Source organism: Microtus ochrogaster, chromosome 18, assembly GCF_000317375.1.
Source record: "Microtus ochrogaster isolate Prairie Vole_2 chromosome 18, MicOch1.0, whole genome shotgun sequence".
NCBI classification, from domain to species: domain Eukaryota; kingdom Metazoa; phylum Chordata; class Mammalia; order Rodentia; family Cricetidae; genus Microtus; species Microtus ochrogaster.
Window position 1 is genome coordinate 6,014,396 of NC_022020.1, and position 13,312 is coordinate 6,027,707.

Genomic DNA, 13,312 nt, shown 5'->3' on the forward strand with positions numbered 1-13,312 from the left:
GGGGGAGGGGAATAAAGAACAAATCTCAGTCTTAAGAGAAGACTCTTCTTAAGAAGAGTCCCAGCTAAGTCAGGGCGGTGGTGGCCCGCGCCTTTAATCCCAGCACTTGGCAGAGGCAGGCAGCCTAGCCTATGAAGTGAGTTCCAGGACAACCAGAGTTGTTACACAGAGAAACCCTTACTTCCCCCCTCCCCAAAAGAACCCTGCCAGCTAGATGATAGTCACTACCCAGATGACAAAAGCCACTCCTGTAAGGGGGTAAGGAAGAGAGAGAAGCAAAAATGTCAGATGAAAGAATAGCCTGCCTTTATCCTTAGGTCATTTCTCAAACCATCGTATTTATACACAGCATCTACTTATCTGCACACCTCGGCTGCCCCACCACCTAGAACTACCAATCCTTCGAGGGCAGGGACTCAATCTCTCACATCCCTGTCGTGACTCTGAATCAGCCTTACAAAGACACCTCGGCAAGCACCACTGAAAGAAGGGCACCTGAAGGACTGGGTGCTGCTGTAGGCCAGGGATGTTCTAGACTCCACTGTGTGGCCCGCAATTTCCAGCTGACTCTCAATGTGTCCCTTCCGGTGCCCTCAATCTTCCCCTTACTAAAGCAAGTTTTTTTTTTTCATTTTTATTTTCCTATAAAATGTATTCTGACCATGGTTTTCCCACCCTCATCTCCTCCCACATCATCCCCACTTCCTTACTCATCTAACGCTGATGTAGGAGGGCCTTCTGTTTATGTGTTGCTTTCACTGGTTAATGAATAAAGAAACTGCTTTGGCCTGATGGGGCAGAACTTAGGTAGGCAGAGAAGACAGAACGGAATGCTGGGAAGAAGGGCAGAGTGAGAGAGAGCCGCCATGGATCTCCCCTTCCTGAGACTGACGCTGGTTAGAATCTTGTCGGTAAGCCTCAGTCACGTGGCGATACACAGATTAATAGAAATGGGTTAAATTAATATGTAAGAATTAGCCAATAAGAAACTAGAGCTAATGGGCCAAGCACTGTTTTAATGAATACAGTTTATGTATGGTTATTTTGGGTGTAAGCTAGCCAGGCTGCCAGGACAAACAAGGGGCCCTGCTCCTTGTGACATAACTCCACTTCTTTCTTTCTCTAGAAAACAAACCGGCAAATTAAATAAATAAACAAGAACTAAAAAAAGAAAAGAAAAATCAAAAGCACAAGAAACACACACCCAGTGGGTTCCAGAACAGTTAGGACCATGTAGACTAGGCTAACCTCAAACTCACAGAGATCCACCTGCCTCCACTTCCCTGGTTCTGTGATTAAAGGGTACACCACCACAACAGGCAAAAGAGAGGCTTTTAAACAGAGAGGGGAGTCTATCTGTCTTTGAATAGCCAACGTCAGTAACACCGATATAAATACCACAAAGAGGTTACAGAGCCCAGGAGTGCTCCATCTGGGAGCCTATGAACATGTGAAGATGCTGGAGGCTAAAGATGGACCAACTGTTAAGCACTTCCTGCTCTTACAGAGGACCCAGGTTTGATTCCCAACACTCACCTCAGAAGGCTCACAACCCCTGTAGCTCAGGAACTTGCCTCTGTAGGTGCATACACCCATGTGTTGTACATACATAAACTCGAGCAATGCACATAAAATACTAATCATCTTTAAATTAAAAAACACAGAGTAGTTATACTACTCTGTCTGAGCTGCATGGCACAGGCACCAACTAAGTGATTGGGGGCTGACCCATGCCTGCTGGCAGCTACATGAGGCCTCTGTAATCAAGGGTGAGTAGTGGGCTAGGTTCCAGCCGGCACTTTGCAGAGCAGAGGACAGGAACCCCACTTCTCTGAAGGTTACAGAGCACAAAATTGCAACATGAAGTGAGGCCTGAGGTAAACTTGCTGTCTCCCCATCTCAGGCCTGGAACTGGCCAGGAATGGGGTGGGGTTGCCTCTAGAAGGTGGCCAGTGCTGCTGCTTTACCTCACCAGGGGCATCCCATGGACCGAGGTCATTGGTGGCTCGTATTCCTGAGCTCTCCCTGCTCTTCTGGGAACTTTAAAGTCCCTTTTTAAACCCACAGCAGATGGCCCCATAAGAATACAAAGTGCAAACTTCTAAACATGGGGTGAATGTCTCTGCTACTGGTCAAAAAGCTTAAAGAGAAAGGAGTGGGGGTCTTCTCAATTGTGGTTCTAAGATTCTTGAACCCTCTCAGTAAATTGTGAGGTCAAAGGCTCAAGGAACAGGTTGGCTCCATCTCCCCAGACCCAAAAGAAATGTACTGCTCAGGGCACGCAAGCTACCTGCTTGCTCCCTTGCACCTAGGAGGCACTTCCAGGAACACTCATCCTTCAGCCACTCAGAAACAAGGGAGAGCAGGAGCAGGAACTCCATGAGGATAGCTTCCCCCACTAGACCAAGTCAGACTGAGCCCTCCTGCTGTGCTGGGTGAAGCAACAAATGGCACTAACACTGTGATAGTGACACTTTCTTAGTTAAATGTACAACTGCTCTAAGAGCCAACAAGTCTATTAGCTGTTTTATCTGCTCAACTTTATAATTAGTGGTAAACAACCCTTAGAAAATGTGGTTTAAATGAAAATGGCTCCTATAGGCTCATAGGGACCGGCACTGTTGGGAGGCGTGGCTTTGTTGGAGGAAGTTTGTCCCTGGGGGTGGGCTCTGGTGTTTGAGAGTTTGACCAGGCCCAGGGTCACTCTCTTTTTGCTGCCTGAGGATCCTTCTCCAGCACCATGCTGCCTTGCCATGATGATAACGGACTAAACCTCTGCAACTGTAAGCCAGCCTCAATTAAATGTTTTCCTTTATAAGAGCTGCCATGGTCATAGTGTCTCTTCACGGCCATGGAAACCCTAAGACAGAAAACACCACCGGGATTGATTTAAAGTTAATGGAATGGACTCCCAAGGGGTAGTGCACATTCTGAATGTGATGTTAGTGTTAACTGTCAACTTGACAGAGCCTAGGATTATCTGGGAAATGGCTTCTGGCATGCTTGTAGGAGATTCATTATGTGTACTGAGATGAGAAGACAGGCCCACTGCGGGTGGCACATTCCCTGGCTGGGATCCTCGACTGTACAAATGGAGAAAGAGACGACCTGAGCTGCATCAGGCATTCACAGTTCCTCCTGACTGCCGATGGGATGTGTCCAGCCCCTTCCCTTCCACACAGTGTTGGGCAATGTCTTTCAACAGGAGACAGAATAAATCCTTATTCCTGGTTTGTGACAAAACCAGGAGAAGAAACTAAGACACTGAACTAACATTTTTCATACCAAAGTCCTATCTTAACGTCTCTGTCATCTGCTCTAAGAAACAAGAATAAGCACTTGACTACTCCTCAGTGATGGCTACTGACCTGGTGAAGCCCTTACCTGCATTTCTTAATGAGCTTCACTATTCTAGCCAAGAGTTTCCCTACTCAGAAATCCTCAGCTCAGTAGGTAATCAAGGCAAACCATCATCGCTGCTAAGGTTTGAAGTCTATGGAACTCCCCAGATAGGAGAAAGGAGAAGCAAACACATTCATTCTTAAGGCACCTTGATACACAATTTGAAAAAGTTGCAAAAAAAAAATAGCAAACATGATATTGATATTGATTAGCACACACAGAGACACCCCCCCCTTTTACGTTTTTTGAGGCAGGGTTTCTTTGTGTAACCCTGACTGTTCTGCAGACCAGCCTAGCCTGGAGCTCAGAGATCCTCCTGCCTCTGTCTCCTAAGCACTAGAATTAAAGGCATACACCACCACCACCCAGCCGGTCAGAGCACTTTTATAGAAAGAATAAAGTTTGTAGCTAAGAAGATGGCTCAGTCAGTAAGGTGCTTGCCACACAAGTACCCATCTTAAAAAAAGAAAGGCATGGTGGCATGTGTCTGTAGTCCTAGATAAAAGTGAGAGATCCTGTCTCAAAGGAACAACATGGATGATGTTCTGAGAAATGGCATCCAAAGTTGGCCTGTCAGTCATTCACATACTCACACATGTGTACATCTGCACACACAGTAGCATGCATACATATGCACACATACATGCATACATACATACAAAAAGAAGACACCTTTATATTACTCAATCAACATGCGAGGAAGGCAGTGTGGTTTACAAGAATTAGATCGTGAACTTGCTACTAGTACACAGAGAAGGATCTAGCTTCTGAATGCTGCCGGCATTTACTCACCATCCGCATCTACCTTTGCCAGGGGGTTTGCAGGACCCTCCTATGACACTAGGCATCCAGGACTTTAGAAATTTGGGGGCATTCATTTCCTAGGAGTTTCAGGCATTTATAGCAAGGGAAGTTGAGGTTATCCTTGCTGTTGACATAAGAGACACAGCCAATTTTAGCTCTGCAAAAATCCTTCTCATGATTTAAATTTCCTATACTCAGCCTCTTTAATGACACTACTTTGGTTAGTATGAAGTCACAGATGGACTCCTGCTATATGACGAGCTTACATGTGTCACACTGGTCTCTATAACTCAGTGATACTAATCTAGACCAACCCTCATTTACCATGCAATGGTTTAAAGTCTGAAGAGCAAATGGAAAGCAACCTCATTCTCGTTCTAGGGATTGAACCCCAAAGTTTACAGGTGCTAAGCGAGTTCTGCACCTCCAAGCCCTGACAAACAAAATCTGAAGGAAAATTATTCCTCTTCCAGTGTGACCACACTCCAAATTAGTTCTCAAATTAGAGTTTTCTTTTTGTCTCTGACATACCTTCTGATTGAGATAGAATTCATACCATAAAATTCACCCTTTGAAAATGTACACTTTCGGCCGGGCGGTGGTGGCGCACGCCTTTAATCCCAGCACTCGGGAGGCAGAGGCAGGCGGATCTCTGTGAGTTCGAGACCAGCCTGGTCTACAAGAGCTAGTTCCAGGACAGGCTCCAAAACCACAGAGAAACCCTGTCTTGAAAAAAAACAAAAAAAAAAAAAAAAAAAAGAAAATGTACACTTTCCAGGGTTCAGCGTGGCCACAGCTCTGTAGCCATCACTACTGTGTAATCATAGAGCATTTGCACACCCTGAAAAAAGAGACTGATGATCATGGAAGATAATTCTCTGTGCAAACCACTCTAAACTCAGACAGCTGACCCAGACAGTAGCAGTCCATCCAAGGCATTTTTATATTGACCTGAAAACTTAGCAGTAACTCAAGGTAAAAGGCTGGATCGGTGGCCAGGACAGATGAACTATCACCAGCATCTATGTTTGAAAACTAAAGCAGCTGCAGGAAGCGAGGCCCAAGTGTCCTAGAAATGTATTCACTTGCTCAGGACATTTCATAATAACATACAGGGGCCCCAGGAACGCAGAAATTAAGAACAGGATCACGACGGCAGATGCCCTCAACCCCGGTCCCCTCCTACACACCTGCTGGGCCTCATCTTGGTCACAGCACTCAACTCCTCTGAGCTTCCGCTCCCTTACTTGCAGATTTGGGTAGCACTAGGGATTATTGTTGAAATCCCTCCCAGCTCTGATGATTGTGTGATATATTTAAAGCATAATCTCACCAGGTGGTAGTGTTGCACGCCTTTAATTCTAGCACTCTCGGAGGCAGAGGCAGGTGGATCTCTGAACTGGAGACCAGTCTGGTCTACAGAGTGAGTTCCAGGACAGCCAAGGCTGCACAGAAAAATCTTGTCTCAAAAAAAAAAATCAGAAGAAAAGAAGAAAAAGAAAAAAAAGCATAATCTATTAGCTGAAGGACAAACAGATCTCGATGGACTGGAAAAAAATACACACAAATCCACCGAGAGACTAACTCAGGGATAAAAGAACAGGGAGGCTGGGAGATCCTGTGAGTGGAACTTTCCATCTGAAAGGCAAGAGGCACCTTAAACATCTGTAAGGCCCAAAGCCGAGAAGACACATGAGAAAAGCACTCAGTACTGACAGTTTTGTGGGATACGCGGTGCTTTCAATACGTGACAATGGTGAGGGCATTCAGCAGGGTCCTGGGTAGCGGTACCATTGCTGTGATAGAACACCGTCTGCTGTGATGACCAGAAGCAAGTCCCTCTAAAATTCATGCTCAGGAATAACCTACCTTGTGCAGTAAAAGGAGGATTTTTTTTTAAAAAGTGATGAGAAGTGTGGTCTCTGAGAGACGAGCTATGGTGAAATGGGGTAACGGGGTGAAGGCACTGCCCCCCCCCACAATTTAATACTGCCTGACTTAGTTAGTGTTTGTTTGTTTGTTTCCTTTCTTTAAAAAAATTTTTTCGAGATAGGGTTTTTTTCTGTATAACAGCTCTGGCTGTCCTAGAACTCAATTTATAGAGCAGGCTGGCCTCTAACTCATAGAGATCCACCTACCTCTGTCCCTGGGTGCTGGGATTAAAGGTATGCACTCCCACCACCGGTTGAAATGAAAGCATTCTAAAGTAACATCATTTTAATAGAATTCTTATCTTATGTGAGTGTGGAGGCTCACTGAGCCTCTTTACTTATTTCTCTTCCCAACCTGGCTGCACCAATTCCATCCTCTTTCTGGGCCTGGCCTCTTACCTACCTTCTTATTTAGTCCATGGATGGTTGGCCTGCTAGGGCCCAGCCTTCACCCTAGAAACCCCAGTGACCCAACAAGAAACAAGTGGCCCTGTGATCTGCCTGGACCAGAATTGGAACTAAAATAAACCTCTTTTTACAAGATAATTTACCCTTGGGGGTTGGAGAGATGGCTCAGAGGTTAAGAGCACTGGCTGCTCTTCCAGAGGTCCTGAGTTCAGTTCCCAGCATCTACATGGTGGCTCACAACCATCTGTAATGAGATCTGGTGAGTTCTGGCCTGCATGCATACATGCAGGCAAAACACTGTATACATAATAAATTAATATTTTTTTAAAAGATAATTTACCCAGTCTGTGGGTTTGTGTTACTAGCAATAGAAAACAGCTAATAGTACTTCAAAACCATCCATGGAAAAAACAAACTGCATGACAAAGCAGAGCATTTGGGGAAATTCCTAAACCTGAAAAACAACCTCAGAGCAGCCGAGGCAACATAAAGATAATTTGAGAACCAACTCTTTACTCCAGCATTAAAAAGATCGGGTGGCAACTATGACAAGAAATTATATTAAAATGGTGCTGGCAGGGAGAGCAGGCAGGACTACAGCTACACTGGCAACCAAGTCTGACTAGCTGAATCCGGTCCTCAGAAGCTACGTGTTGAGAACCACCTGCTGCTGAGTGTGCTCTCTGGCTGCAACACACAGGGGAAAATACACAAATGCACACACACACAGTGCACACACATATACATAGACACAAACACACACACACGCAGGCGCTCACAGACACACTAGACACAAACACACACAGACACATAGACACAAACACACGCAGGTGCACACACACATATACGTAGACACAAACACACACACACCAGGTGCACACACACTAGACACAAACACACACACATACACACAAACATACACACAAAAAAAAATAAAGATACATTTTAAATGATACTAACTAGAAATAGAATGAATTTGAACTGTTTCACCAAATACTTTAAAACTAGCACAGAAGACCAGCTCTGGGTAGCCAGGGAAGAGATCTCAGAAGAGTGCAAACAAAACAAGTGACAGCTCTGTCTGTACTGTACTCCATCCCTCTTCCTCCATCCCTCTCCCTCCCTCAGTTTCCCTCTCCCTCCATCCCTCTCCCTCCCTCTCTCCCCCTCCCTCAGTCTCCCTCTCCCTCCATCCCTCTCCCTCTCTCTCTCCCCCTCCCTCAGTCTCCCTCTCCCTCCCTCTCTCCTTTTCTCCCTCTATTTCCCTCTCACCCTGTTCCTCTCTCCCTCTTTCTCTTTCTCTCTCCCTCTCCCTCCCTCCCTCTCTTCCTCTCTCTCCCTCTCCCTCTTTCCCTCCCTCTCTCTCTTCTTCCCTCCCCGTCTCACACACACACATTTTATTCAGCCATAAAGGAAAATATTATGTGAAATGGACAGAACTAGAGATCATTGTATCACATTTTTTTCTCACATGCGGATTCCAGGCTTAAAGCATATAAACCCACACACATGACATGAAAGCATGAAGGAAGTAGACTATTTGGGGAAGAAGAGACCGTGGAAGTGGCCCAGGGAGGACAAGGGACAGTAGCAGGGTGCGGTCATCTTTGTATGTGTCATAACAGAACCCACCATTGAGTCACTCTGCCCCCACCTATGGAGCATTCACAACCTCATATCTGTCACACAGTCTTCAGAGACAGCAGGCTCCGAACCCTGAGTGGACAGGGACTGTAAGAGAGCAACAGAGTGCTTACCTGTGGGATGAGATGCCACTGCCAGGAGAGCCACACTGGAAAACAAAACAGAAAGTTCAGCAAAGCAAGCAAGAACACTTTCTCGAGCACACAAAATGCATTAAAAATACACATTTCCTGTGGGCAAGAGGGCTCCTGCTTAGGACAAGAAGGGTCTCATGCCCTCCTTCGCCTGTCACCTTCCCTGACCCTGGCTGGCCTATTATAATGCTCATTATTTTACAATGATTATTTGAAAGCTAAACAAAGCAAGTTCCAAGCTACAAATAGGTTGCAATCTAAAGCGAGCTGTTGAGTGTGAGCTAAGGATATTTTTGTCATAAGATGAGCTGTGTAGCCAAGCGCTGGGCTGAGCGCTGGGAGTCCACTTGAAGAGAGGAAGGAGGAATTTTACAGTCAGGGGCTGGGGTCAAGATCATGACAGGAAACCCACAGAGACAGTTGACCTGAACTAGTGGGAGCACATGAACTCTGAACCGACAGCTAGGGCTAGGCCCTCTGAACGAGGGTGACAGTTGTATAGCTTGGGCTGTTTGTGGGCGCCCTAGCAATGGGATCAGAACCTGTCCCTGCTTAAACTGGCTTTTGGGGACTTAGTCCTCATGCTGGATGCCTTGCCCAGCCTTGAAGGGGGGAGGGGAGCGGGGGGGCGGAGCTTGGCCCTTCCTCAATGTGATATGTCATGCTTTCTTTTTTTTATTGATTTTATTGAACTCTACATTTTTCTCTGCTCCCCTCCCTGCCTCTCCCCTCCCCTTCAACCCTCTCCCATGGTCCCTATGCTCCCAGTTTACTCAGGAGATCTTGTCTTTTACTACTTTCCATGTAGATTAGATCCATGCATGTCTCTCTTGGGGGGCTATCCTTTCTTGACTACCATAGGAGGCCTGCCCCTTTCTGAACAGAGGAGGACAAGGTGTGGGGATAGATGGGAGGTAGGGGGAGGGAATGGGAAGAGAGGAGGGAGGGGAAAGTGTGGTTGATATGTAAAATAAATGAAAAAATTTGATAAAAAAAAATGATGAGCTGTGTACATTCACAAATGTATCATCCGTCCACTGCACAGCCGAAAACTCCCTAAGCAGATACTCAATAGAGCCAAGTGCTGAGGGACATGAAGGAGGGGGTCTCTGGTGTGGGCCATGTTCAGTCATTAGAGCCAAGTGCTGAGAGACAGGAAGGAGGGCTTCTCTGGTGTGGGTCAATCTCGCATTACATCATTTCTCTGGAAGCCTCTCCATCTCCCTGGACTCCTACGGCTCCCTGAAGCCCAGCTGCAAAGGGCTGAATTCTTACCTTCTGCTGCTGCTGCTGCATTTAGCAAAATTCCCTGTCATCTGGGCAACTGATCTAGATACAGGATAGGGATAAAATTTATTGTGTAAGCCTGGCAGTGGTAGCACACGCCTTTAATCTCAGCACTCAGGAAGCAGAGGTAGACAGATCTCTGTGAGTTCAAGATCAGCCTGGTCTGCAGAGTGAGTTCCAGGACAGTTAGGGCTACACATAGAAACCCTATTTCAGGCCGGGCGGTGGTGGCGCACGCCTTTAATCCCAGCACTCGGGAGGCAGAGGCAGGCGGATCTCTGTGAGTTCGAGACCAGCCTGGTCTACAAGAGCTAGTTCCAGGACAGGCTCCAAAAACCACAGAGAAACCCTGTCTTGAAAAACCCAAAAAAAAAAAAAAAAAAAACCCTTTTCAAAAAACCAAAACAAACAAACAAACCTTGCTATATAAGTGTAAGATCTGGGTTTCCACAGATAGGAAGGCTGCTCAGGTCTACACCCTGGCTGTATCACAGAGTAGCCCAGCATCCTCTGCTCAGGTCTACACCCTGGCTGTATCTCAGAGTAGCCCAACATTCAGGTCTACACCCTGGCTGTATCTCAGAGTAGCCCAACATCCTCTGCTCAGGTCTACACCCTGGCTGTATCTCAGAGTAGCCCAACATCCTGGTTTATATCACAGTCTTCAAAAACAGCATGTGGGCATTTCTGATTTTCCAGACTCTCCCTCTAAAACACAGGGTCAAGCTGACCCCAGGGACTGGCTTGGAGATGCTAGCTAGCTAAGCCCCTGCTGATGAGCAGTATTTACCTTATCTATGCTCTTGATTGTTTTAATGGAATGCTCTCAGAACAGCAGGGGTGGGAAGAGAAGACTCATGGGAAAGTGGAGGGATCAAGCCCTGCATCCCATTATTTAAGAACCTATAGATGGTAAGACAGGATTTATACATGGTCATAAATACACACATGCACACACGTGCGCGCGCACACACACACACACAAACACACACACACACTACAGAACTGATGATGCCTAGACCTCTGCATGAGCTCTGGACATCTCTTTGCATATACCCTTCATTGTTTTAACTCTTTGGTCACACTTTCAGGAGTTATTGCTCCATAGCAGGATAACGGAACCCTTTTCCACCCCAAAGTGTCTCCTAAGACTTGCCATGGACCTTAAATGCGATCAGGATCACTCCATTCAGCTGAGTTGACTCTCTAAACCCTCTTTGCAATTCCACAAACCCAGCCTTGCCCCACACGTGTGCTGTGCCCTCTGGGGAGCAGAACATAGTTTACTCCTCTTGGGATTCCAAGCAACCAGGCATACAGCTGATTCTCAATATGGGTTCTGATGGGCTTAAACTGTATCTGTGGTAAGAATATGTCTGAAGAAAAATATAACTTGAAACCCCTTAGAGTTCTAAGATTATAAATTATATACAAAGGCTAAAGAGGAAAATGTACTAATATAAAAATTATGCTAGTATATAATACCTGATGAATAGCAGATCTTTTTAAAACCTACTCCTTGATAAAATATTTACTGAGTGCTAAATGTGTATTCGTGTGTTTGTAACTGTTGTCTGTGTGTAATGTGTCTATCTGTGTGTGTTTATCTCTGTCTGTTGTGTGTGATGTCTGTGTGTGTGTACATGTTTGTCTGTGTCTGTTGTGTGTGTGGTATGTCTGTGTGTGTGTGTCTGGTGTGAAAGGTCCTTCTGTATATGTGTTGCTTTTATTGGCTAATGAATAAAGAAGCTGACTTGGCCTGTGATCGGGCAGAGCAGAACTAGGCGGGGGAGGGGACTATACTGAACGTTGGGAGAAAGAAGGTGGAGCCACCAGAGGGAACAACACAAACTGCCAGCTGGAACATTGCTGGGAGGCCATGAGCCTCGCGGTAAAATAGAAATTAATAGAAATGGGTTAAATTAAGATGTAAGAGGATAGCCAAGAAGAAGTTAGAGCTAATAGGCCAAGCAGTGATTTAAATAATATAATTTCCGTGTGATTATTTCAGGTCTAAGCAGCCGGGAACGAACAAGGGGCTCCCTCCAACATCTGTCTGTCTGTATGTGCCCTGTGTGTCGTTGTGAGTGCGTGTGTGTGTGTGTGTGTGTTACTGCTGATTGAACCTAGTGCTCCATATGCACACTAGGCAAGTACTCTACTGTTGAGCTATAACTTCATCCCTATTTTTACTGTTGAGTTTTAAAGTCTCACTAAGTTGCCCAGGCTACCCCTGAACTCACTTTGCACCAGGACGGACACTAAACTTGGGATCACCCTGCCTCAGTGTCCTCAGTAGCTAAACATAGGCCTGAGCTATTGGGCCTGGCCAGGAACTGTCCTCGTAATAGAATGAAACAGTAAATGGGACAGAAAGCATCTCGGTGCTTACAGGACATAGGCTGGGACGGCCTAGGGGAACCATGAGTCTCCAAACACTGGCCTGCATGGTTTCTGTCTCACTGTCAATGTCTCCCCATTGACAGACTTGTGCATAATCTTACCTGGAGAGCAAAGAAGTAGAGAATGTGTCAACAACATAATAGTAATTTTATATTTTATGCATTGGGGGAACTCAAGATTCTAAGGAATTTACAATACAAGGACACTCTCATCTACTACCTAAATTCTCCAAAATGCAGATAGACTAACCTGCATTTAGAAGCTTCAGTTATTTTCAGCTCTCTGGCCAATCTTTCCCTGTACGGTGGCCTATTCATTCAACTGAACCGAAGGAAAAAAAAAGGCATTAGCCCTCTCCTTATTCCTACACTGTACTTCTCAGGGGAAGAACCGTGTCTTATTTCCCTCTGGGTCTTAAGCAGTACAAGGCATACAACAGATGCTCACAATGGGTTCTGATGCAGATAATCACTTGTAGGTGTGTCGACGGTGGCAGCACATGGTGGGAGCAGCAACCAGTCAGAGTCAGCTGCAAATTCTCCACTTTTCTTTTCAGTGCTGGGGATTAAACCCAAAGCCTAGTGCATGCTGGGTACTTTGCCATTGAACTGTAGCCCTGGGAAACACATTGAAATACCAAGAACCACTGGCAATTTTTTGGAAAAGGTAGAGACAGGCAGGTCCCAGGGGCTTGCCTGCCAGCCTGCCAGCCAGCCTAGCTGCAATGACAAGCCCCGGGTTAGGTGAGAGACCCTCTCTCACAAAATAAGGTAAACGACAGAGGGAGAGCCCAGAAGTTGACCTCATACAAACACACAGCACAGCAGAATGAATAAATGAAGTCTTTTGTTTTGTTTTTGCTGAGTATAAAGGTAACAAACAGCCATGCTCAGAGTAAGTTTTACATTCAAAACAGTGCTATAGGGGCTGGAGAGCTGGCTCAATGGTTAGTGCATAATGCTCTTACAGAGGACCTGAATTCAATTCCCAGCACCCATATCATGAGGCTCACAAACACCTGTAACTCTAACTCCAGAAGATCTTCCGGCCTCTGCCAGTATTATATTCATGTGCACGCACGTATGAACAAACACAGACAACCTAACAAAACTCAAAATACTAAAGGGCGTTTTATGGTGCTATGCAACATATTCATCAGTATGGCTATAGAATCGGGTCATTTCAGGTTCCCTATCCTCAGCTGCCCCAGGAACTAACTGGGGACATCGCCCTGGGCCCCTGGGAGCCCCTCTAGGTCCAAGTCTCTTGCCAACCCTAAGATGGCTCCCTTAATTAAGA

General features: G+C 45.9%; 1 protein-coding gene across 3 annotated transcripts in view; it reads right to left on the minus strand.

Moving 5' to 3' along the window:
* Positions 1-13,312, minus strand: part of Tmem241 (transmembrane protein 241) — a 133,996-nt gene that overhangs the window by 71,724 nt on the left and 48,960 nt on the right. For all 3 annotated transcript variants that reach the window (XM_013349364.2, XM_026783604.1, XM_026783603.1), the window contains exon 11: positions 8,303-8,337. In XM_013349364.2, the coding sequence (XP_013204818.1) occupies positions 8,303-8,337 (35 nt within the window). The remainder of the gene's footprint in view (positions 1-8,302; positions 8,338-13,312) is intronic.